This window comes from Melampsora larici-populina (genome assembly GCF_000204055.1).
Source record: "Melampsora larici-populina 98AG31 unplaced genomic scaffold MELLAscaffold_9, whole genome shotgun sequence".
NCBI lineage: Eukaryota > Fungi > Basidiomycota > Pucciniomycetes > Pucciniales > Melampsoraceae > Melampsora > Melampsora laricis-populina.
In genome coordinates, this window is record NW_006768773.1 from 1409240 (window position 1) to 1435548 (window position 26309).

General features: G+C 39.6%; 2 protein-coding genes across 2 annotated transcripts; both read left to right on the plus strand.

The window, feature by feature from the left end:
- Positions 1-11123: 11123 nt before the first annotated feature.
- On the plus strand, positions 11124-12876 carry MELLADRAFT_96415 (uncharacterized protein; the record flags this gene model as incomplete). The annotated part of the gene is made up of 9 exons (XM_007407443.1): positions 11124-11134; positions 11201-11219; positions 11340-11705; positions 11770-11895; positions 11963-12109; positions 12170-12256; positions 12328-12429; positions 12506-12624; positions 12690-12876. The coding sequence occupies 9 exons, from the start codon at positions 11124-11126 to the stop codon at positions 12874-12876; spliced, it is 1164 nt and encodes a 387-aa protein (XP_007407505.1).
- An 11155-nt stretch (positions 12877-24031) lies between these two features.
- On the plus strand, positions 24032-25816 carry MELLADRAFT_115838 (uncharacterized protein; the record flags this gene model as incomplete). The annotated part of the gene is made up of 2 exons (XM_007407444.1): positions 24032-25423; positions 25509-25816. 2 exons carry the CDS (start codon positions 24032-24034, stop codon positions 25620-25622), a joined length of 1506 nt encoding a protein of 501 aa, XP_007407506.1.
- Positions 25817-26309: the final 493 nt, after the last annotated feature.

A 26309-nucleotide genomic window follows, 5' to 3' on the forward strand; every position in this document is an offset into this window, starting at 1 on the left:
CTTGATCACCTGTCATGATATTTACTCACTTGTTGTAAAATGTATCTGAAAGCAAATCAGACTTGCTGTAACACAGGTCACAAGGGCCTCAAGACAAATTAGGTGATTTGTGATTTCACAACCAACAACCAATTTCAAGCCATTGATCAACCACTTTAGAAAATGAACCATTGCATTAAGGACCATTGAGCAACACAGGGTGTATTATTGCCTCCAAGAAATGAGTGGAAATCAAATACATTACACATTTATCTATATAAAGACTCTGCCCATCATTGCAAACCAAAAGAGCATGAACAGTGGGTATGAAGAAGACCAATTAGAGAATGCATCTCTGGTGTGTGGAATTTGATTATTGAGGATAATATCACATTTCAAAGAATTGGAAGAACTTGGTGACATAAATCTTTGAATTCCAATTTTGTATTCATATTGCCTATATTACCTGGATGATAAATTTCAAAGGCCTTCCAATCATTATTGATTGGTGTTTGCTGCAGATTTGATCTTAAGGCCCAATTATTGATCCTGAAATCCTGTTCAACTTGTACTTTTGGTCTGAATGATATGACGGAATTCACAAATACCAATTGAAGGATATCCTGATTTATTGTAGCAGTGCTTCACCTGGAAACCATGGACAATCTTATGCTAGATTTTTAGATTAAGGCAAAATTGATATAGATCCCCTACTATGTTAAATGTTCTGTTTTATTACAGGTCTTAAGCTTTATTATGGTCAGACACATTTTGAGGACTATTTCAACAATTCTGATTTGTAGAGAGTTGACATTTTCTGGGATCAAGTTGTTTTCAAAGGATGTGATTAAACATAAACATCTCGCAACCATATTGGGTTATGTGAGAGGGGTCATCAATCAATGTAGATGTAGTTCAAGGACTGAATTTTGATAAGCCTCAAACACCCTTGAAATGGTTGTTAGATAGCTTGGCAAGTCAACCTATGTGTTGTGCTGATATGCATGATTTGGAAGTAGGTTGTCCATCTTGATCAAGGTAAACAATTGTGATCCCAACACTTCTGGATTCATGAGTTCTGGATATATGAGCTGAAAGCACAATTTAGAAACTTTCAGGGGCTCTTTGCAGTACAAAAAAAGACTGATGAACTGCTACAAGAAAATGTGACTTGAATCTGCATTCATTTGAATGTCAATAATTGTGTAGCTCTTCAAGTTCAGGTATCTAAACTCAATGCTTACAATATGCTTTTAAATTTCAGGTCTTTCTCTGTCCTACCTGCCTCCCCAAATGATCATTTCATTTGGATTTTTATCAATTATAGGTTATGATATCAACACCTAAATCAGTTAACCAACCTGATCACAAAGTTTTTTCCAAATTTGAGGGAAATGTATCTAAGCTATGCGCAATTTCATGAAATTCAAATGTTATACTTTACACCAATTCCCAGATTCAATTTGATTCACCAAATGTGTATGTGTTGATTGTATATGAATTTAATTGATGGTGTAGAAAGCTTACACAGAAAATCTATTGTAATCAAGATAAGGGAAGAACACCATGATTGTGATCAAAGTACTTTGGCAATGTTTTGTTTGAATTATGGAGATTCAAACTCAGCTACAGCATGCTGAACACATCTAGGCAATGATTGTATAACAGCGGTAAGACTCAATGTTATCAAACCATAGAATTTCAAGTGGCAAATTATCATTGTTAAGATCTTGTAGATTTGGTCTTCTTTGTTTTGTGACCTTCATGGCTCCCTAATGAATTCTAAAATATACAAATCATAAGTTTCTATTCATATGTTTGCTTTGTGATACCTTTGGTCTGGAATCAAATGCTTCAGATGAATTACTCTACATTCAACATGACATGCATCTGTACAGTATAGATGTACATGTTGTTTTCAATCAAACTAATAAGCTAGACTTGAAAGTTTCAGTGCGGCGCCCGCCGCCCCAAATGGCTAGTAATGTTTAACACTAACACTGAAGCTTTTGATAAAGTTTGTCATTTTACTTTCCAATATAGCTTGATTGACCTTTTCAAACAATATTCAACAAACAGTACTTTACAAGGACAATCATCTTCAAGAAAGATACTATTCACTTACCACAGTATCAGATGGTGATGCTTTTTCTCAATGAGGATAGAATTCATCTGAAATCCGTAGCCAAATCATATGTGCTGATACTTGACTGCGATGAATCACACTGCCCTATGCTTTCCTAGAGAAATATTGATGAGATTGAAGTGCAAAGTAATGTTTCTCCGTAAAGATGAGTGAGATGATAGTATCTGACCTAGCTTCAGTATGTCAAACATAAGCACCACTTGTTCTGTAAGATGTAGTAAAACCAATGATGCTACCTGAAGAGAAGAGTTTGCAAATTCAATATGCGATGCCATCTTTGTTTCATGTCTATAACATATTCCACATGAAGATATCAAGCTCACCCAGTACAGTGATAATAATTGTGCTCTATCAACATATTGAGTTGGAAATTATCAAACATGTTATCCAGTCATTATGAAAAGATTATAGACAATGAAGATGTTTTGCTTACCGCTGACAACAACCTTTTTGATCAATGTGTAAACAAAATGGAATAGCTTAAAGGGTAGCCGACACAGCAGGCCAAATATCTCCAATAGTTGAAGATTTGATGAATTGTATCAGAGGTAGACTTTTGAATGGATCATGTAAAATTTGATCTCGCTTAAGCTTAAATCTTCTACCCAAGATTACTGATCCCAATCAAGCTTTTATCATTCTTCTTGCAAATTTGATATATATAAAGAGTTTGATGTGACTTTTTAAAAAAGGTCGATTGATGGTTGGAGGTCAAGGATTGAAATCCTGTTCAGAGGACTTGTTTGGTCAAATTAAGTCCTTGATGTAATTTGTTCAAATAACTTGTGATTCCCAAGTTTTGAGTTGTGTCCCCTACAAAACAAACAGATTGAAAGGAAGGATAAGTTTCATTTGAACACAATCTTCTAGTGATAATGGATGTAATCAATATTGAAGTGCTAAGAATTCGATGACATCCCAATTGAGACCCTAAAAACCAATCAAATTGTAAAAAGGTTAGCTACAATTTTTATAAACTCAAACGAAAACCAAAACCAAAAAAAACTTGAAACCTAATTCCTCACACACATTCACATTAATCTATCTTACACAAGACCAAATTGGACAAGATCGATTGAATCTGAGAGAATAATTTGATCAAGTTCTTGATGATGACCAGGTATGAAATTCATAAATTTGGCTTGATCCTCTGAATAATCTACCAAATCTACACTAACAGGTGTCTAATGAAAAATTTGAGGTTGTGGTTGATTCACATCAGCACCCGGTTCCATTAATCCAGCAGAATTATGAAGACGAAGTATTGATTGGTGTGGGTACAGTTGATGGTGTTGAACCCCGTACTATTCTTTGGGCTGCTGTTGCTTTAAATCTTTGCTTAACTTGCCCTATTAGAACCCAGATTTGATTATCAGAAACATTTTTAAACTTGCAGTAAACCGCCCATTTCTTTAACCATAGACTATGGGTTTTAACTCACCAAGGTACTGTGATACCGGTGGATGATGGGTTCGATTGCTATTGGTCCGTATTATGTGGTTGACCTACAGCATTCAGGCTGGTACTGTCGATACAAAAGAATGACACCGATCAGTAAAATCGAATATACATTCAATAAAATGATATGATTGGCAGTTTACCTCTTCTATCAGATGTTGCACCATAATTTGATATTGGATGATATAAAACAAAAACAAAAATAAAGGACTTTAGTTACATAAACAAGGGTAGAGGTGAAGAAGAAGGAAAGAAAAAAGAACTCACAATTTGAAACTTGAAGTCGAGTCACAAGGGATCTACATCTATCAATCAATCAAAACCAAGCCAAGCGCGAAGACAGAGATATATGTGCTCTCCGTTTCCCTTTTGTGCTTTGTTTTGTTATTCAAAGAAGACTAAAATCATAACTTGTGATCGGTTCTTTGGTTTTTGAATTGTCATCTAAGTCAATCATATTCGTGCGGTATGAGTCGGTTTAAATTTGTCAATTAGCGATGTGATTGTCGGTCAAAGTGAGGACATGACGCAAAATGCACGGCTGGAACAGGGAAATTGACCTACATACAGTTAAGACTTATCAAGGGCCTAAGGGTTTAATCCAGTTTTGCCGAGAAGCACGGTTGTGCCTTTAGTTTTATGATGATACTGACAACTCCTGAACTGTTTTTGTACTCAAATGCATCGCATTTTGGAATTTTATATTGAATCGCTTGTAGTGGTTGCGATTAATAATTTACATCGCATGTACAGCGAGCGATGTAAAGGGTTGAGTCGCACAGATGCTAGTCATGCATTTGAATCTGAGCGATGTTACATCACATAAAGTTACATCACAAAGGATCCATGCAATGTGAAATCACAGCGCAATTGAATCACATGAACCCTTGCGATCCAACCTCGCATGCGATGTTGAATCACTTCCAGGACAACCTACTCAAAATCACATCCTTATTACATCACACAGCACGGATGTGATTGAACATCACAAGTCCCAGTGCTTTGTGCTGGTGCATACCACCATACCATGTAAAAATGTTCCCGGTGAGATGCAAAGAAGAAGGGTAAGAGCCGCACCATGGAGAGTGATCTATGCAACTTTGCGGTTGAACAACCGGGATAGTAAGTGTTCATTTCAATTCATTATTATGCTATATCATCTGACCGTCTGTTTTGAATTCTACCTAGCTATGGATATCAAGGTTACGAAATTATCATTAGATCTCTTGAATCAATGTTCATTGGCAACCCATCCGTGCCATTTCACCTTGACGCATCAAGAGCGGCTCCTCTGACTCCTGACTGCTTTATCCAAAAAGTACTTCTCCCCAAAGTGGCTTTGTGTTTGATTGCCAAAGACTTCAAGTCAGACAGGAACGATCCATCTGTTTGGCTGACTTTGGAAGCCAGCCGGGATTTTGGTGTAGCAGTTTTTCCAATGCCAGAAGAGCCAATTACAAAAGCGCCCAAGTCTTTGGCTCAAAGTGGACCTCAAGCTTCATCCTCTAAATCAACCAATGCATCAACCTCCAGTAAATCAAACTCAGGTCACACATCCTCAAAAACCGAACCAGCTACACCACAAGTCCAACTTAAGTTGAGCAACCGGTACCACGGGGTTGTAATCATACACGGGTTTTTGATGGCTGATTTCCGGCTGAGATACCACCATTTCAACCGGTACTTTGCCGGAAATCAGAATACCACCAGTTAACCACTTCCCTTTCGGCAATTCATCCGATTTCACAAATCTCAGCTGATTCAATTCTACAAATCAATGTTCAATTGACGTTTTCTTCCCTTTCCTGCGTTTCAACCGATTTCCCGCACTTCGTCTCATGTTACAAGTTCTTTTTCAATTTTTCATCAGAAGTTATTTAAAGTCAAAACTTTCTCATTCTCACTGCTTCGATTGCTGGTCTTTCATCTCGATTCAATCCATTGAAGACGTTCCTAAACAATCATCACAAGTCACGTTTGATTCCTTGAAGGAACTTTTAAAAATCTCATCCAAAACCGTCACCTTCTCGTCATTTCAATTTGATCTTTTCCCATACTCGATGGACCCATCTCCTCAATGTGAGCATTGTAATATGTTCTGACCATCCTCAACCCATAAGCTGATTCGATAATTCAATCTTTAGGCGTTGTTGAGCTGGAGGGAGTCTTCTTCAGTTGCCTGGCTTGTCCTAACAGCCGATTGATGCAATCAAATTCTGTTGCAAAGCACGTCAAAACATCAAGCCATAAGAAACACTCAGCTCGATGGATCTCTGAGCAGAAGGTCGCTGCTTCTGCTGCGGTTGATGGTCCACCTCCAAGGTCGAATGCAGGTCCTTTGGAACCAGAAATCGAAATCGAAGAAGGTTTCAATCAAGAGGATCCAGAAATCCCCGATATCGCATCAGATCAGGATAGCTCAGAACCTGAAATCCGTAACAATTCAGCACTCATCGCCCTGTGGGCTAAGGATCATTCAAATCTCTTTCGATCTCCAGTTCACCGTGTCAATAACATTGAGGACGAACCATTTGGTGAAGGATCCATCGAGTCAGACTCTGACAATGAAGATAATCAATCAGAAGGCGACGAAACTCATTTGCAGGCCCCCGAGGAAGAGGATGACTCCTCTTGGGCACCCTTTTCCAGTTTAGAGGTATTTATCAGCTTATTTTATTGGCTAGATGTTTCATTTTATTCCCACTGATTGATTCCTTCATCTATAGCAATTTGTCGGTCTGTTGATCCTAGGTTCAACACGCACAACACTGTCTCAGTTGGGCTATGAGCGCATACGCTCATTTGTCGGACTTCTCAATATTAAGCTCCCTGCATATAAGACCTTACAGAGGCTTCGCAAAAGACTTCAACATAAATATGACATGAAGGTTTACGAGAGTTTGAGCCCATTGGCCAAACCATGTTTCGGGCTTCGAGTCAAGGATATCTTAAGACAGGTGAGTATGTTGTCATTAAACCATACAAATCAAACTTGACTGACACAATTTGTTTCATTTAGGAACTTGCCAATCCCTATGTCAGGGATTACCTTGAGACGATTCCAGAACTTCCGAATTCATCCTCAACTATCGACCGCCTTTCTCAATCAAAAAAGTGGAGAGAACAACTCGATCCCGACATCAGAGTACAGATGATTGACAGGCCTAATGGGCATTTTTATCTATTTGAACCGGTCCAACTGCGATCCAAAAAGATTATCATACCATTATATTTTTTCCGTTCGGGGTCTCGTATCTTTACAAAGTGTGTGTTTGCAAAGATCCAGAAGCAAGGCAAACAAGCACCTTCAAACATTTGAATTGAATTCAACCCGGTCTTGAGTTTTGACTGTGACCGGTTATCAACAATCAATGTTGATGAATTCTGGAAATGTTTTGATCAAATAGAATTACATAAAGATTTGTTAATGAAAGATCGCTGCAAGGACGTGATGTATGGTATGTGGCTATTATTACCATGGATTATCTATTTTATTTCATTGATTAATCTTTCACTGTGTTACGTTATGTAGCATCAGGCACTTGCGGTCACTTCAGCGAAGTTCCACTTTACAATCCCTGGCGCAAAAAGGCCAATGGAAAAATAATTCGCCACGTTCCTTTGGTGTTGTACTGTGATGACCTTTCAGGGAATATTTCGAAGCGGTGGAATAAGCATATGGCGTTCTACTGTACTTTGGCAGGACTTCCTCCAAAACTCGCAAATCAGGAATACAATTGCCATTTCCTGACGACCTCAAATACTGCCGGTGCATTGGAGTTGGCCGATCCATTGATTGATGAGCTTAAGTAAGTTTCAAAGTCGAGTAATCCTAATAACATCTTTCTGACAAGTGGTAACAGCTCTCTAGGTACACACTACGCCAGATCACTAATTTACCACTGAGTTTAGAAAATTGAAACTGTAGAAAAATATCACCAATACAGGAGAGGTCAGAAAAATTTGAAAAAATAATGATTCCATTCATGGGTGCTGTCCCCTAATTTTGCATATTTTTGCATATTTTTGCCATGATTTTTGAAGTCTTCCCAAAGCAAAATGCTCACAGGGGATATTATGTCAGAAACTCAAATTTGGTCCAAAACTAGCAATATTTGGGCAAAAACCTCCAAGCACAAAGATATGAGTATTTTTGTTCAATCATCTGAACACTTGCAATTTATGGAAGCCACATGATGGCTCTACAAGGTTTATTAAGGTGCTGAAGCCATTGTAGTAATGGCTTCTATGCTTATATATGGTTCCTGCTGTGTACATCTCTTGATATATCTCACCCATTCTTGGAGACACACAACTTTTTTGTGCACCCAAGCTGTAGAGCCAGAGTGGCATTCAGAATGTCAAGACACTACATGTTTTGGAGCAAAATTGATGATTTTGTTGGTGTTGCAAGGTCACTGTGTCTCTACCTGCCAGTTTTGGACCAAAATTGGGTTTCTGAAATTATTTGCATTGTGGTTGTAAAAATATGTAAAAATATGCCAGATGATTGGAATGCACCAAAGGGCCCAACCAAATTTTTTTCATATTTTTCTGACCCCTCCCAGCTTTTCCATAATTTTCTATGTCTGCTTAATTTTCTAAACTCAGCGGTAAATTTTAAATTTGGCGTAGTGACAGAAGGTTTCGTTACGTATGATGCAAAGATTGACGCAGAAGTTATGATTATGACATGTGTCATATGTCATTTAGGGGATTCACCAATGCATGCAGAGGTGACTAGTACCATGAATCCAACAACTTCTCTGTCTCCCTGTCGTATTTGTCATCTGAAGGTCGACAAGCTGGTTCAAAAGAAATCGACAAAATATGTCTGTGAATTCCTTGGGGTTGATGAAGCGGGACAGAAGGTAATGTTCTCCTTGAGACCGTTGGCCAGAGAAAGAGGCTATTGGAAGCGATGGAAGGGATTGAACTTACTATAAGAGGGCTTGAATCGAAGTGAAGGAGAGATTGAGTGCGTCGAATGGCGTTATACGCAGGTGGTGGTGGAGGGAAGGGCTTCGAAAGGCCTTCCTTTGTGGTCTGATATCAGATATCCGACGATATCTGAAAGGAAATCTCGGATGTCAGTTCCTTTGACGTAGTTGGTACTGACCCGCTACATGCAAGATCTGACATCCTGCAGCGTGGCGGTATGTCCTACCGCCCCAACACATTTGCGCTCCCCTACATGAAAAATTTTCAAAGGGAAGCGCAGGCGGGGCGCGGATACCCACTACATCAGAGACCCGGTAGCGCGGGCGGGGCGTACCGCCCCGCTTGCGCTCCCCTTCCGCTTTTTGCGGCGGGACGCTTCAGGCGTTGATGCAACGTGTATATTATCTGATCCGTCTGTTTGTCCTTTCTTAGTTATCTCTACCAACACGTGAATGGTGGGAAACCATCAAAGGCAGCAAAGACCTCTGGACGCTCTCGAAACTGCCAGTATCAATTACGCTCTTCGACACTAAATCCGCTTTGTGGGGTGTGCGAGATACCAATAACGTGCCTTTTGTCAAAAGACTTCAAGAAATGCATTGGGATGTGTCAGTTTCCAATGAACAAGTTGCAGAGCTATTCGACGAGTTGAACACACACTTTGGAGATCGGTTATTTAATCCATTCCTCCGTTTAAAAGGTTTGCTTTTTCCATGTCCCGAGCTTGTGATATCTTTATGCTGACTTGATACCTGACTGTTTTCAGGATTTGATGGTCATCGAAACACCCCGGTCGAAGTGTTACATGTAATCTTATTAGGTGTTGCCAAATACCTGTTACGCCATCAAATGCAGTCTGCAACTGCCTCCGAAAAGAAAAATATCTGCGGTCGTTGGAGGTCTTTCAACAAATCCGGCCTAAACATCCCAAACATCCAACCCAAGACGATGATCCAACACTGCCTCAGTCTTACTGGCAAAGAATTTCGAGTGGTACTTCAATGTGCACCTTTTATTTTTTTTGAATGCTGTGATTTATCAGAAGACGAACGTGCAGCATGGACTGCACTCTCTAATCTGGCACCATACATCTTCCAGACTGAGATTAACGACATGGAGGCATACATCGTGGAACTTGATCGACTTATTCAAATTTTTTTAAATTCCATAGTTCAACTCTTGGCTCAGTGGTGCAATAAGCCCAAATTTCACATGTTAATTCATCTCTGTGACTCTATCCGGACTTATGGGCCTGCGGTTCTTTTTGCTACATAAAACTTTGAAGGCTATAATGGAAATACAAGGCACTCGTCGATAATGTCAAATCATCTAATTCCGAGTAAGGATATTGCAACTTCCTTCAATAATCATCAACTTATGCGAGTAGTAACTGCAGCAAGAGTTTATGACTATAAGCAACAAACTTATTTACAAGCAAGCCAAAAAATTCAAGATATATTTTGTAATAATCGATTATTTCAGAAAGCTTTAGGTTACAATTCATTGTGGGATCAACACGTGCAAATAAAGATAGGAAGTGAGGAAATTGACTTTCATTATATCTTGAAATGTATTGAATTGAGATTTTTTTTGATCTAGGGCTTCAAAAAATACAACCGGATGATCCACAAAACATGATACCAACAAGGATATGTGATTCCTTTGCAGCCGAAGATTGGAAAGTTATTGAGGATATTAAATTGAAAGATGGACAAAAGGTATCTGCTGGTGTTTTTGTGTCAGTCGATAATGCTCACACGGAAACTGGAAGAAGAATTGCACGTGTCAAAAGGATTTGGGGTGTTGGCGGACGCACTTTATCACACACCAAGATTGAGGCGGTTGATTGCCAATTGGGTGATGTAAACAAGTTTTATAACATGCGGGAAATCCAGGAAACAAATCGGCCTGTGTGGATTAACATTACAGTTAGTATAATTTCAATTCTAAACACTGGTTCTACAACTAACAATGTGTTGAACGTCCAGGACGTTAAAGCAGTCTTGAACGTTCAACACAATCGCCATGGAGGTCGGTGCAGCGTTCAAAAAACACGGTCAGTAATTGTCGAACGGCGTATATCAAAGAACTTGGATTACGAAGTGGTACATATTCAAACGGGTGATTTCATATTGAATTCAGGCGCCTTTTATAATGCTGAACTTCACCGTGGATGGGCTGAGATCCCCCACAAGGAGGTAACTCCTGAAGATTGGATTTCATCTGTGAAAAAAGGAATCAACAATTGGAAGGAAGCACTCAAGAAGAAAGACGAAATAAAAGAAAAGAAACGTCAAAAAGAGATTGAGAAAGCGCTAGCTGGACAAACAGGTATCCCAGCTGCTAAAAAAAGGAAGATCACAAAACCAAAGCAGTCACAGTTGCAGACGCAGGATAATGATGATGGGCCGGTGGCTGGGCCATCATCATTCAATTTGTGAATGGTATCTCGATTTTGTATTTATCTTTTCTTATCAATTTTTTACATTTCTGCACGATAATTTATATACTACCTTGAAATTACAACATGTCCATGTATCTTACCTTTATTACTCATACGGTCTTTGCAAAGGTTTGTTGAGTTCAAAACACCAAAAGAATGCGAGAGGAGTGAGTGATGTGTGTCGGTATTTTTCGGTGGGGACCGTATTGAGGTTTCACATCCAGATTTCACAGAAACCAGCTGCTTTCACAGGTCTCCTTCTTGACCATTCACTTCCTCTCACCTTCTCAGTCATCATACCCTCTTGACCGTTCACTTCCTCTCACCTGTTCATATTCTCATATCTTCCCACTGCACTCACTTTACTTCCAGAAACATGTCTCGGGTCGCTCGATACCAACCGTATGCTCGTCCTCCCGCAAAAGCAAGTACACAGGCCAGCCCCGAAGAAGTTCAACAGGTGTCTCGTCCGACAATGGGTCGACGTCTGCAGAGTCAAGCAGGTCAAGATCCTCCAGCAGCCCAGCCTTCTCGTGTTACCCCAGCATCTTCTCAAAAACCAGCTTCTTCCATGCACTTACCGCCGCTATACTGACTGTCCGTCAAGACATGATGTCAAATCACGAGAAGATCTTTAGCAAGATTGAAGAGATCAATGAACGCATCTCGACTGCCCTTTCCTCCAGTGGAGGTGGCTGGGATGAATCATCCGAACTGAAAGCAAGTTTTTCCGTTGACGTGTTCTTCTTTTATTTCTTCTTTCATCTTCAACCACCTCTGACACATCTTTCTTTTTGCATAGCAATGTGTCAAATCTCTATCCGTTCAGTGTATCATGGATGGTGATGTACAAGCGTATACTGCCACCAGTAACAGAGAAGGTGATGAGGACAACCTTCCATTATGCTTACATGCTAAGGTGATGCATGTGAGTTGGTATATTTCTGATTCGACTGTATCTTCTTATTTCAACCATTTGCTGAGCTCTTTGATAGAGTGCTATTCTATCCAATCCTACCGAGTGGAAAAAACGACTTCTTCCAGCCGGTTATGGAAAAAACCCAAATCCTAAAGCCACCAAAGCCATGCAGAAGCTTTTGAGTAATATTTTAAAGCAGACCCGAAAGGAATTTGAAACTATTGTACTTCCTTTCCATTCCATTCTTGCTTGACAAATTCCTGGCTGCTGACAAACTATCCAGCTTCTCAGCGAGATTCACCTCCCACAACGAGTCAAATCTTCAGACTGTAGTGGCAACGTCCCAAACATCAACACCATAATTGTCAAAGTGAGTTGATCTTGTTGGTTCATCCATTGACAGTCTCACAGGCTTCGACTGACAATCTTTGAGACCAACAGCTTCACGAGAAGGAAAAAAGTCAGATTGGTGGCCGAGTGCAAGTTCGTGAAGAGATACTCCGAAATGTGCAACACCTTTGCAAAACCCGATATGCTTACCTGGTATGACTTCGTAACTTACTAATCTGGACATAAATCTTATTCTGATTATTCTGATCTGTGGTGTTCTATTTGTTAGAGAATGCAAGCTGTTCATTGGGGAGTGAAGAGTTCCGAATACGGTAGTCAATCGTATTGGAGTGTCGTGGATCAAAAGCTAGAGTCTTTACGTGGTCAGTCAACACGATATCGATATGTGTACGTATTCTTCATTCATACCATGAATTCATTTACAATATGAACTGACTTGGTTTATTTCATAGTTTCTTTGTCTTGGTCATGTACGATGACTATGATCGCTTCAACGGGAAACATAACTTTGACTACCTCACAAAGAAGAAAATCGATTTTTCCTTACCATCTGAAGAGCGTATTCAAGAGGAGATCAACACAATGGAACTTAAGTTTGGGGATGATATGGGCGAAGATGAGGTGCTCCACAAAAATTAGGATGCGCCTGAGGAAACTACAATAAGTGGAAGAGAAGTTTCTTTTTTTGTTTCATATCATTACATTTTTATGTTTGTTATCTTTTTCTCATCTATCACCTATTTGTGTAAATGCAGAGATCGTCCAGAATATCCAACAGCATCTTTTATCACAAATATTTCCGCCTAGTTCCATACTTTCATTATCGTATCTTAATTCCATTTGTATTTTTCTCTATTGGGTACACTATTAATATATGGACAGCACTATTTGGCGACCGCTTTTTTCGACCCGATGCCCGGTGGTTTTTGGGTACATATCCGTGGTTTTCTCGCAAACCCGGACCTGACTCTGCCAAATTTGGCCGCAGCCGCAGCAAATCCGGGCATCAAATAACTTCCCAGCTTCAACATTGGAAATAGGGCACTTCATCATGGGAAACCGGGCTATCACATCACCTCCGATCACATTCAAACCGGGCTACCACCTCATTGCGCACTTCAACCCTCTCCTAACACTTTGCAAAACTGTTGATAACTCGCTGGCAAACTAACTGACAATCCACGACTATATTGTTGGATCCGCGGACATCAACCTGTAATACATTTTTCTCTTATCACACCTTACCCGATGAGAACAATCAAGATCCGATTGTACTAGCTTTTATCAACAAAATCATTTCATGAGCTTGGGATTCAAAGAATCTCAATCTCTGACATTTCCGGAAGTTTTTGGCAAGCACCGTTACGCAGCAATGATTGATAGCACCAAGATACTGACTTGGATCGAGAGAAATCAAGATCAATTGCATAGGTGGATCAATGAACAAAAATGATCATGTTTTTTTGTGTGATTTTCATCTTTGTATCAATGATTGATTTGTTCTTGTGTGTGTAAATTTTCTCACATTTCTGACCCTAATACTCTATCACACTTGTCACTCGTTTGTTTTATCTTCGCTTTTTTTGTTTGTTTGTTTTTGAGATCAAATAAAAAAACGATCGATCTGTTGTATCTGATAAAGGGATCTTGTGAGTGAGCCAGTCAAGGTGTCAGTCAAGGGTTGAGAAAGGGAGTCACTCGGTGATTGACTTCATCAATTGACTAGTGAGCTCTTGTGAGCAAGAAAATCAGTCAATTCATTTGGTCAAACACAATGTTTGCTGAGCCGGCGCAATTTCAAATCAAACCGGGCAATGTTTGAATCAAATAGGGCGATGAATACAAATTACCCGAACTCCGGGCATCGGGTCAAAAAAAGCGGTTGCCAAATAGTGCCGTCCTTAATATATATGTAGCAATTAGACTTATCATGTGCAATCCAATTAGTGTTATACTTCTCAATACCATTTTGCTAATTATTAGAGACAGTCAATGTGAGATCTGAGGCCGGATTCTGTAATCCAAAAAAAAAGCCTGGCGCCACTTTTCATCTGAGAAACGGAAAAAAACCTGTTTAACAGCCGGATTTGAACCGCATATGCAAGGAACGTTGTGGAAACAACGGGCTGGAGGTGTTTGAGAAACGTTCACTGCAGACATTATTTGGGTTCCCCAAGTGGGCAGGGAAAAATGATTGGGAGTATGATTTGTCATAAAATGGTCTATCACTCCACACCTGAGCCATAACACCCACACTACATATGTGTAGCAGGCTCAGTGAATATGTGGTTATCATGTACATACAGTTCTGCTCAGTTATCTGCTCATCAGGACAAGTTATTCATATGTAATACATGCTGTAACTTCTTTCAGATTGAAAAAAGCTTCCAAAAGATTGACTACATACACTGACTCAATGTTTTGGTGTGATCTCATCAACTCAACTGCATGTAACACACTTTCTGTTACTAAGACATAGCTTCAACAATATTGCCTGAGCAGCTACAGAATTATATGTAGTGAATTTTTGGGAAAAAAATTTCAAAGTCAAAAAAGTTACATGTGGTATAACATGTGATTTATTTATTCTGATGGGCAAAAAACTGAGCAGACCTGTATGTACATGATAGACAACTATTGACTTAGCTTGCTGCACATATGTAGTGTGGGTGAAATGGCCCAGGTGTGCAGTATTAGATTCTTTTATGAAAAACTGTACTATTAATCATTTTCCTCTGCCAAATTGGGGAAGTTGAATGATGTTTACAGTGGTTTGGCACCAACCCAAGGAAATCGGTTTTTTAACCGAAGTGCGCCCATGGTTAAAAAACCGTTTTGATGGGTTCGTGGTGTAGCGCTCTGGGCAAAACTCCTGAAATTAAGTTCTTGAAACAACTGCCTCGGGTAGTTCAGCCTTTCATCAAGTCCGTTTTTGATCCTCCGGCGTTTGGAAAGTGTGGATACTACGCTATTGCCAAAGCACTTGCTTGTTACAATGAGGACTCATATGTCCTTGTCCGTCGCCATCTGCATGATGAACTGCAAAAACACCGGGAAATCCATGAGGAACTGATCTCTACTCTGCCTGGAATGAAGCCTTGTGGAATGAAGACTCGCCGTGCAGCCACTGGGCCTTATGCCGCCACCGAAATCATTGATGACTTGCTTCACCGGCTTGGACCCCAGCAGGCCAAATGTAGTGAGGTATACTGGATGCTTATGCCTTACTTAGGCTACGTTATTGCCAGTGCATACGAGTGCCCGGTGATCCTGTTCAATCCAGTCAATTCCAACTGTTATTCATTCTTTCCATATTGAACTCAACCTAACAAGAATGAACCTGTCATTCTTGCATTTGTCAACGGAGAACATTTCGTCGCTTTGAAGGCTGGTAAAAATCAAATTCCTGTTCCAGCAATCTTTGGGGACTCCCTCTCGCCCAGCATCACCAAGACTCTTATTCCAGATTGGATTAGCAAGTATCAAGTCCAAATGGACCTATGGGCTAATCGAGATGACAAGTAGCTTTTTACATGTGTTTATTGTGTCTGTTTTTTCTTCTTTTTTATTTGTCTACTTGTTTCTTGGTTGTGTTCTTCACCTTCCTCTGATATCTATACACGACTCTCTTTGTATGGTGACTTTGCCCCTATGCTATGCCCCCTGTGCGTTTTACTATTTTACATGCCTCTTCCTGTCTTTGGGAGGAGATCTTGTCTTATGCCAATCTTGTGATCTGTGATCTTGTCTTATGCCCTCCTATGTATTGCACGTGTCTCATGTCTCTTTTGAGATTGGACATTTGTCTCATTTATGTAGCGAGCGAGATGAGCCCAAGCAAGCAAATACAAAAACAAATGGAAATTTGAATGGTCTGATTCATTTTCTTTACTTGTAAATTACATCAATTGAGAATTGAGAAACACATCAACACATCTATCCATACGATACAAACGAAGAAGAAGACAACTTCTCGAAAACTTGAGAAAGTTGTGATTGATACATAGCCCCTTTTAGTAGCCCCTTTGTTCAAATGGGACTACTGAAAGGGTCGTCGCCCCCTGTCGGGTCCGAAAGGGGGCGCCGGATACTTCTTGAGGGGGCAAGGGATAGTGGGATCCTAGAAATATATAATAAACAAAACAGAAATCAAAAGAAATGATGAGTACAAGACTAGGAGTTGGAGACAAGTAAACACTAGAAAAAACAATGAACATTATGAAACAATAGAGCAAAGTAAAAGAGTGGAGCTGAGAATAGGGGAAAGGCCCAAGTGATGGAAAAAGAGAAGTGTGAAGTAGATAAAATCACACTGTCAAAAGGGTTTGGGGTTAAGTAAAAAAGTGATTGAATTTGATGGAGGTCAATTACAGCTAATCCTAGAAAGATTGGAGTCAGACCTTTTGCTTTTTGCCATGTTGTGTGTTAACTTTGCATTTGATTTTGTAAATCCACAAAAAGATTTGATAAAATCCTTTGATTGGTTGGATTTGTATTTCACAGTTTGCATCTTGTAGTAAACCATGATTCTTGAAGAAAAATGCCAATTGGTCTGGGTTAACCAGTGATCACACATCCGGCTTTTACACTACCTATGCAAGCCTGTATTGGCTGTATTTGGAGGAAAAACAATTGCAACCATGACACAAATTTTGAGAACAGCTGTATGTACAAATGAAAGATAAACATCACAATAGCCTTATTCAAACCTAACCCATTTACACAAAAACCTGGTACACCCAGTTGACTTTTTGGCTTGAAGCTGCCAAGAGCTGTCATGAATAGATACAGTAGATTTCATAAAGGTTGAAATCGAGAAGTTTTCGAAATCAACAGATGGTCCGTGCGCCTGGCAGTAAAGTTGTGACAGGTGTCAAACTTACCTGCCAGATCAAACAAAATACATATGGTGAGATCATAAACTGACGACCAATGACTTTGAGCCCCCTATTCTTTTCATCCTCTGGTAGTGTAGCGGTAGAGCAACACACCTTGCCCATTGCAAGGTTGAGATTGTGTGGTCAAGTCCCTGGCTCCCTTTTTATTCACACTTTGCAGATTTTTTTTTGTCAAGATCACTAACAATTTTAATGGAGACAAAAAACATTGCAACACCAAGTGTTACTATGCTAACTGTTTTGTTTCATCACATCAGACAAACATCAAAATAAACGTACAAAAAGAATGGCAAAAATACCAAAATTCAGGCTTGAACCAAAGACCAGAGATTAGCACCATAACCTCAAAGTGTTAGGGCCCGTTTGGCTGTTTTTCCCAAAAGTCGTTACACAAAAGCGACTTTTCATTTTGCCCCGTTTGCAAGGGGCAAAATGAAAAGCTGGTTTTTGGCTTTTTGCATTTACCAAACAGTTGACCAAAAAGGTCAACGAAAGATCATTTTGATCATCGTTGACCTTTTGAACACCATTCAACTGTTCGGTAAAGATGGTTTGACACGACTTTTCAAATCAAAAATTGACAATCGAACAAACCATCTTAAAAACCTTTGATCACATCAACCACCACATTCATCCACCTCATCCCAACTTGAGCCGAAACGCTCCTCGCTCGTCTACGCAATCAAAACGTAAAAACTTGCTCAAGCTATTTTGCCATATCAAGTCATTTTTTAACATTTCAATCACTAAAAAAAGAGCCAGTCACTATTACATTTGTATCAGCATGTATATTTACAAATGTATTTAATGATATTGTATATAAAGGTTTAATTTTTTTTATTTGAGATTGTACAGTCACTGAATTGTTATATGAAGGTTTAATATTTTTTATTTAAGATCAGAACAAAAATTTTATGTAAAGGTTTAATGATTTTTTACTTAAGATCAGACAGTCACTATAATTTTAATTGAAGTTGTTAACAAAAACTTGTATATTTTAAGATTAATCTTGAAGGTAGATGATGGATAAAGAAAAGAATAGTTACAATTAGTAAGTGTGCATTGAATAAATGATACAAAATGAATCTACTTACTTTTTTTGTTGAGGATGTATTGGAGCCAACCATCACGCTCACGAGCTGGTGTATTGACATAAGTCTCAGCAATAAGAGGCTTTTCAGCAAACAAATCTAAGGCAACATAGCGTTGAGTATTTTCAAGTGATGACTTGTAAATTAAGGAAACAGCTGAAGCATGGGTCGAGGGTTTTTCATCTTGGATCTTTTGAGCTGCAGTGTCAATCGATGCTGAAGTTGAGGCAAAGGAGGATTGAATATTGGAGCCAAAATCCTTCATATCAGATGACATTCCATCGAGTATTTGGATACCAGAGCGTTTCTTTGATTTAACCGGAGCACGAGCAGTTAAAGCTGCCTTAGACTTGCGGTGTCGCTTTGCCGCTGGAGGTTCATCTGAGTCCGAGTCGTCCTTAGGCTTGAAAGCAACATCCATTGATTCAGATGCGTCAGAAGGATGAGATTCAGGTGGAGGAGAAGAAAATCCATGATCAAAAGGATCATTGGCTTGGTCAGCAAAAGGGGAAGCTGGACGAGTTCTTTCGATGTTTGGGCTGCTGGAAGTTGAAGCTAGGTTTGGTTTGGTGATAGTTGGGCTGAAATCTAGGTCGGTTTTGACGATCCCACCTGTGACATACTTGCCTGTATCTTTGTGACCCTCGAGTAGGGTACCAATTGAATCAAACAAGGGAAATGGTCGTCCTCGGCATCGGAGGAGGTCCTTTGCCCTTTTAGTCTGAAAGAAAGAAACAAATTAGTATATAAAAGGAAATAGAATTTGTGGAAAGGAGAAAGAGAAAATTTTTACATACATCTTTTTCAACAATAGGTGCCCAGGTCTGATCATCTAGATCTATACATCCATCCTTCCACCCAGCACCACTCAATCCATTCAGATACTTGTAAAGGCTGTATCGTTGAGACAACTGTAAAAGATAAATGATATCAATATCAATCCAAAAAACGAAGATGAGAAAGAAATACCAACTTACAACATACCAGTGATCCTTGCATGCCTTGATGGTTTTGGCTGCACTGACTTGAACTAAACCAGTAGTTTTATTTTTTTTTTCCTCACTTCCGGCGAGTGCCTCCACAACCTTAGTCCAAACAGCAGACTTGAAACCATGAGCGCTGGTAGTTTTCTCAGGTCCGATTGGTGCGTTGCCAGGTTGACGTTCATCAGTGAGTACTTCAATCATAATTGAATCATCTTCATCATCCCATTCAGCCTTGAGATTCGATTTTTTTGGCGTCTTGGTGATTGGTGGAGCAGTTGGCGGGTTTGGATTAGTCGATGAGATTGGGGTGATTGGTTCTAAGGTAGTAGGTGAAGTAGGTGAAAGGTTTTCACCTACTACAGGTCGGGCAGCTCTAGGAGCTTGCTGTCGTGGTTTTTTACTGGGTGTGGCGGCGGTACCCATAACGATTGCAAATAAAACAAGTTTAAAATCAAATTGAATTAGATCAATAATCGAATTGAATGAAATTGATTCTTGACATGAATTAAATTGAAATAAGTTGAGAATAAGAAGATTGAAATAAGTTCTGATAAGTTGATTAATTGAATTGAATCGTTCATAACACTACACAAAATATAATATTTTCTGGGCAGAAAATTAAATTATTGATACACAAAAATATTGAGAGGCCAGGAGAAGGGCAAAAAATAAATTAAAATATGCATCTTGTTCCCTGCGGTGAGAGCTTCACTCTCCATATTTTTCCATATTTTTACAGTCCGTATTGATAAGTGTACTAACAATAAACCTTCATAATCATCCAATTACAACCTGTAACAAGCACTGAAATTTGGCTCATTAGTGTTTAGAGAAACTTTTGATTTCTGAAAACACCTATAACTTTGTCAAATCTGCCTCAAAACACTAGATTTTAAGTGCATTAGAAAGCTGAACTCTTCCTCTCAAACTTTCATACGATCAAGAACTATGTAGCTAGTATGACAATCATTCTATGGATCTGTATGTACAAACGTATAAAAAAGATGATATCTTTTTTAGCAGACCAGCACGCTGTGTGGTCCTATTATGAACTATTTGGAGGACAATTCCAGCTTACTAATGCACCCAAAATTGAGCGTTTTGGACCGGAATTGAAAAAGTTATGAGTATTTTCAGAAATCAAAAGTTTCTCTAAACACTAATGAGCCAAATTTCAGTGCTTGTTACAGGTTGTAATTGGATGATTGTGAAGGTTTATTGTTAGTACACTTATCAATGTGGACTGTAAAAATACGGAAAAATATGCAGAGTGAAGTTCTGAATGCAGGGAACAAGATGCATATTTTTATTCATTTTTTGCTCTCCTCCTGGCCTCTCAATATTTTTGTGTATCAATAATTTAATTTTCTGCCCAGAAAATATTATCTTTCTTGTAGTGTAAGTTGATCGAATTGAATTGAAGTGAAAAACAAGAGAATTGATGATAAAAGGAACGGTGGATGGCAGAAAGGGGTGTTGAGTGGGTGAAGGGTGTTTGATTGGCAAAGTTTTGAATTTGGTGAAGTTCGAGTGGGTGGTGGGTGAGGTTGATGGATAGCGGTGATGGGGCAAAAGTTGCTTTTGGTCTCAAAAGCAGCCTTGAGGCTGCTTTTGAAATCGGACCAACTTTTGGCTAAAAGTACTTTTTGGTTTTGATCAAACGACCTTTACCGAACGCCGGTGTTTTTGACCAAAACTGAAAAGTACTTTTGGCCAAAAGTACTTTTTGGTTTTGGTGTAGCTTTTGGCCAAAAGCTACTTTTCGGTTTCAGCCGAACGGGCCCTTACACACCGCACTGTCACCAACTGCACCATGATGATGTTGAGAATGTTTTTTGTTGAACAATCAAGAATTATTTCTATGTATTTTGTTTGATCTGGCAGGTAAGTTTGACACCTGTCACAACTTTACTGCCAGGCGCACGGACCATCTGTTGATTTTGAAAACTTCTCAATTTCAACCTTTATGAAATCTACTGTACACAAATATACCACCAAAAACACATGACTGTACTGGGTTCGGTTTGAATAGGGAGTCAAAAGAAGTGAATCATTTCAATCAGTCGGTGTTTAGCAGGTCAACACGAGTTGAGTCAAAGGACACACATACTTTGAATCAGGAATAAGATAAGAAATCGATTTGATGAAATTGAAGGTATCTGATGAACGGAACAGGATATTGAACCCGCGGGAAAGATAAGGAAGATATTCAGAAATCAGAGGATTGATATCATTATGAGAAAGGCATTCAAGGAGCTTACTTGAGTCAAAGCCAGGATATTACAGTCAAGACCAAGAGGGTAAGATCATGTAATGAAAGCTTGAGAGATATCCTCAATTCTCAAAGGATATGGTGAGGTAGAGAGAAGGGATTGGACGATTCAAGTGATCCATGGATGGGTTTGGAGGCGGTGGATTGGTGCTGATGAGTCGGCAGCACCGATTGTGATTGGTGGACAGCCCCTGTCAATTGGATACACTTCAATCACGATTGAAGGCTATGTATGCTTATAAAATGGCCTGTATTGGCCTGTATTGATGAGAAAATAAAAAATAAAAAATGGGAATGGACAAGCAAAACTGGAATGACTGTACATATAATTCTGTAGCTGCTCCGGAAATATTGTTCAGGCAATTTCTTGGTAACCAAAAGGGTGTTACATGCGGTTAAGTTCATGAGATTAAATTTACACCAAAAAGTTGGGTCAGTGTATGTAGTCAATCTTTTGAATGCTTTTGTCAATCTGAAAAAGTTACAGCATGTATTACTTATGAATAACTTATCCTGATTGTTACGGCTGAGCTGAACTAGGCATCATATATAGATGGCTTGGCATCTAACCTGATCTCACCCATTTTTGGTTTAGGCTGGTTGGAATGCTAGGGAAGGATGTAACATGGTGTTTCACTAATTTTCTTCCAGTCATAATTGTAACGCCATGCAAAACATGTTTCATATAAATTGCATTTGTTTTTCCTACAAACTTGTTGTTTCTCTATTGTCACATCACAATTCTTATTTGTTTTGGTAGACCTTTCACTGACAACTAGTTCACTAGGTTAGAACTCTATCTTCATTTCATGCAATTGTCACAATTCTTATTTGTTTTGGTAGACCTTTCACTGACAACTAGTTCACTTGTTTACGTTCCATCCTCTTTCGTCTTATCACTGATGAGCAGATAACTGAGTAGAACTGTATGTACATGATAACCACCTATTCACTGAGCCTGCTACACATATGTAGTGTGGGTATCATGGCTCAGGTGTGGAGTGATAGATCATTTTATGATAAATCATATTCCCAATCATTTTTTCCTGCCCACTTGAGGAAGTTGAATAATGTTTGCAGTGCTTGCACCATATAGTCCCGATTTCAATCTGATGAAGAAAGCCTTTGAAGTGATCAAAAGCCATGTGCATCAAACTCAAGCACTGGTTGGTGATTTCACCTCTGAAGAAGAAGCTGGGATTATTTGCACTACAACTAAGGATGTGATCACCCCAAAGTCGGTTTGGAGCCTACATGATGGCTGGGGTTGTTTGTAAATATCTGGACCTTTGTGTCAAACAGGTGATACTACATAGAGGATACTCTTGTAACAAAAGGTGTATGGATCTTTGTTATCTATGATTGTTTTTCTTATCATTAAGCCAAGTTGTGAGTCTACCATGGGCTGAAAAAATCTATGTACATAATATTTTCTCTCCAAACAAGTCAAATCTCAAGTTTGGATCTATCTGAGCCTTTGACTACACACCAGGGACAACTTTACATTGCAAATGACATACAGCCATTCCGATATTGCTTGTTGCACCCTTTTGAAAAGAAAAAGTTTGTGAGCTCGAAACCTAAGTTTTAACCGGTTAAAACCTGAAGTTTGGCTGTATTGCCTTGAATTACAGCTGAGTTTGAAGTTTTATCGAGTAAAAACTTAGGTTTCAACTTTTTCTTTTTCAAAACGGAGCGACAAGCAATATCGGAATGGCTGTATGATAATCCATGTTGAGATTAGTCAACATCAGACACCGCGGGAATCATTAAGTGTGAAACCGGATTGAGCAAAGTTGTGGTGTCCGGGTCTGCGACTTCCTTCAATCACGGACCTCGTTTGCCATGGGTTTGCCATAGGTTTGCAAGCTTGTCTCGAGCTGCCCTCTACATAGTCATCCACTCAGGCTGTAGTATGGACTAATGGAGAGACCATATGTCTAGACTCTTGTAACATATACATGATAAAGCTCATGACTCATACATGATCTTGAGTGGTCTGAGGATATTGAAAGGAAAAACATGCATAACATGGACTGCAGCTCATGCGGACAACTCGAGGGCAGATTGATGCAAGCTAGCAAACCTATAGCAAACCTATGGCAAACAAGATCCGCAATTGAAGAAAGTCGCGGACCCAGACACCGCGACTTTGCTCAATCAGCCCGCAGTGAGAGTACATCTGGTAAGCTACATGTACCGGATGACATGAGAAAAGATTACATGGTCTCACAACCTTTGCTGAGATTCCCAAGAGCAAGATATAAAAAAATGGACATAACTTGGTTACATACAATCAAATCTGGATGGGTTGGAAGAAACCTTTTTGAAAAAGACTAGCTTGGTGGCTAAAAGCTAGGATAACAAATAATGAACATTTGTAGGAAGCGATGGAGCTGGAAATAAAGGAAAGCCAAGTGATGGAAAGGAGGAGTGTGAAGCAGATAAAAAGGCATTGTCAAAAGTGTGTGAGAAACATTTCGAGTTCAGCTTTAGGGTTGTTGAAGTTGTTGACCTAAATGCCATAACCAACACCCATACCAAATCATGACTGAAATGGCCAAAGATGCAAGAAGCGACCATCAGGGAGACGAACGAGATTACCTTTTTTACGTTCTTCCATCTTCCAATCTCACTAATAGTACTACTGCCGGTGGTCTTTGTTGGCTAGAAGCTTCCCAGGAGTGCGAGACCAAGAATGATACCAATCCGAACGAAGTCAGATTAGCTCTTCCAAAGCTAGTCACTGCACCACCCTCTCATCATGCAATCAACATCGTCTCCGAAAAGATTATTCCATTCGTTCAACCTTCAGCAGACAGTCTTGATACTTCAACGTCAGTAGATTGGCACGTCATTTGGAATCCAGCAGCTGGAAAGCGACGAGCAAAGGCTTGGTTGGAACAGCTTGTGATACCTCTTCTCACTTTTGCTGGCGCTCGTTTCAAGGTTCACGAAACATCCTTACCAACGACCAACGACAGCAAAAATAAAAATGTTCATCAAGACATCTTTAGTCTTACGCCCGATCAAGCCAAGCCAATCGATCGAGGTCACCCAAAGGTGATCCTCATGGGTGGTGACGGAACAACTTACGATTTTCTAAACCAGATCACTACTTATGATCCTAGCACCGGCAAACCGATCATACCATCCTTCGAACTGCTCATCATACCTCTTGGGACCGCCAATGCTCTCTTCTTCTCAGCTCATCCCTCAGCTTCAGACCTCAATAAACCGCGAAACGTCCTCAGAAGCTTACTTCTAGCTCTCTTCTCAACTACCGCCCCACCAAGCGAGCAAGTTTCAAAGACTCTCCAGCTTGCTCATGTTAGGGTCTTTGACAGTGATCACCAACTTACACATCAAGCTATAGCCCATGTTGTTATCTCGACCGCACTTCATGCTGCAATTCTTCATACTGCTGATCAACTACGTGATAGTCCCGAATTCGAAGGTTCCTCGCGATTCTTCGAGGCTTTCAAACGTAATAACACTAGGCTCTGGAAGGCTAGCTTACTGCTACTACCGATCACTTCACCAGACTCTGGATCATCAAGCTCGATCCTTCGTTACGAGCCTGATGATGAAAAGTTCATTACGATCTCTGAATCAGATCAAGATACTTTGATGGAAGGAGAATTTAGTTACTTTACTTCATGCTTGATCGATCGACTCGAAGCGAATTTTGTAATCGCTCCAATGCGTTCGAGTCTTACTTACGAATCTAATCATTCGATTGATATAGTAGTCCTTCGTCCTAAGAGAGATATTCGAATGAAAGATTTGGTAGGAGATGAATTAGGAACCGCATCAGCTCATCAGGTCACAGAAGTCATGTCAGGAGCTTCAAATTCGGGTCATCATCTTCAACTCACTCTTCCAGATGGTCAACCTACAGTAGAGTACTTTCGTTGTGGTGGATGGGAATGGAGATCTGTTAGTTCGATCTCAAGATGTGATTTTTTTCTTCAAAATCGTAAAGAAGCTGATGATCTTACTCTTCAAATCTTTGTTATCTTAGTCAAGCCCTGATCAAGAAGTTTGTATTGATGGAATGTTGATCAAGATCCCTGAAAATGGATCAGTTCAATGCGCTGTCATCAACAATACCACCCATCGCGTTATCATGTGGTAAACGTCCAGTGACTTTTGATGTATAATTTTCAATCGGTACGAGGCAGCTGGTAAATTGTTTCAGCCTGGTCTTCAAGGTGGACTTGTTTTTCTGTTTCATGGCTTATGAATCCAGGTGGTTCTGTTCTCTCAAATGAGTTTTTGTGTGCAATGTTTCGAGCCTGATTGCAATACTACATGAAGATATACTAGATGAAGCTTATTCCATAGGTACCATGGCGATGACTACATAGATACGAGTCAAGGTGTCTTTCCTGTCCACAGTGAGTTCTAGAGGCTTGCAGCACTTGACTTCGAGGGGTCCCACAAGAGATGACGCTTAATCAGATGAAGTTTTCAGAGAAAAGGTATTGTCCAGTGGCTTTGCAATTCGTGTGGGTCAAACACCTTTGAAAACCACACTATCTACACTTTCAATCCTACATAAATATATAAGATAATATTTGAGTGTGTACAGCATCAGTGAGACTCTTGGATGTCAATCCATTGATATGGTTCATATTTTAAGTATTACTACAGTTGTCAACAAAAGAAGACAAACCACAACAGAGAAGAAGATGAAGAGAAGTGGTAAAGGATTATGTCCCTATGACATATCTTTTTTGTTTAAGCCAGAAATAAAGTAACACAAAGAGTTCATGCGGCAATGGGTGCGATTCCTTTTGACACTAAGATCTCAGAGACTTGT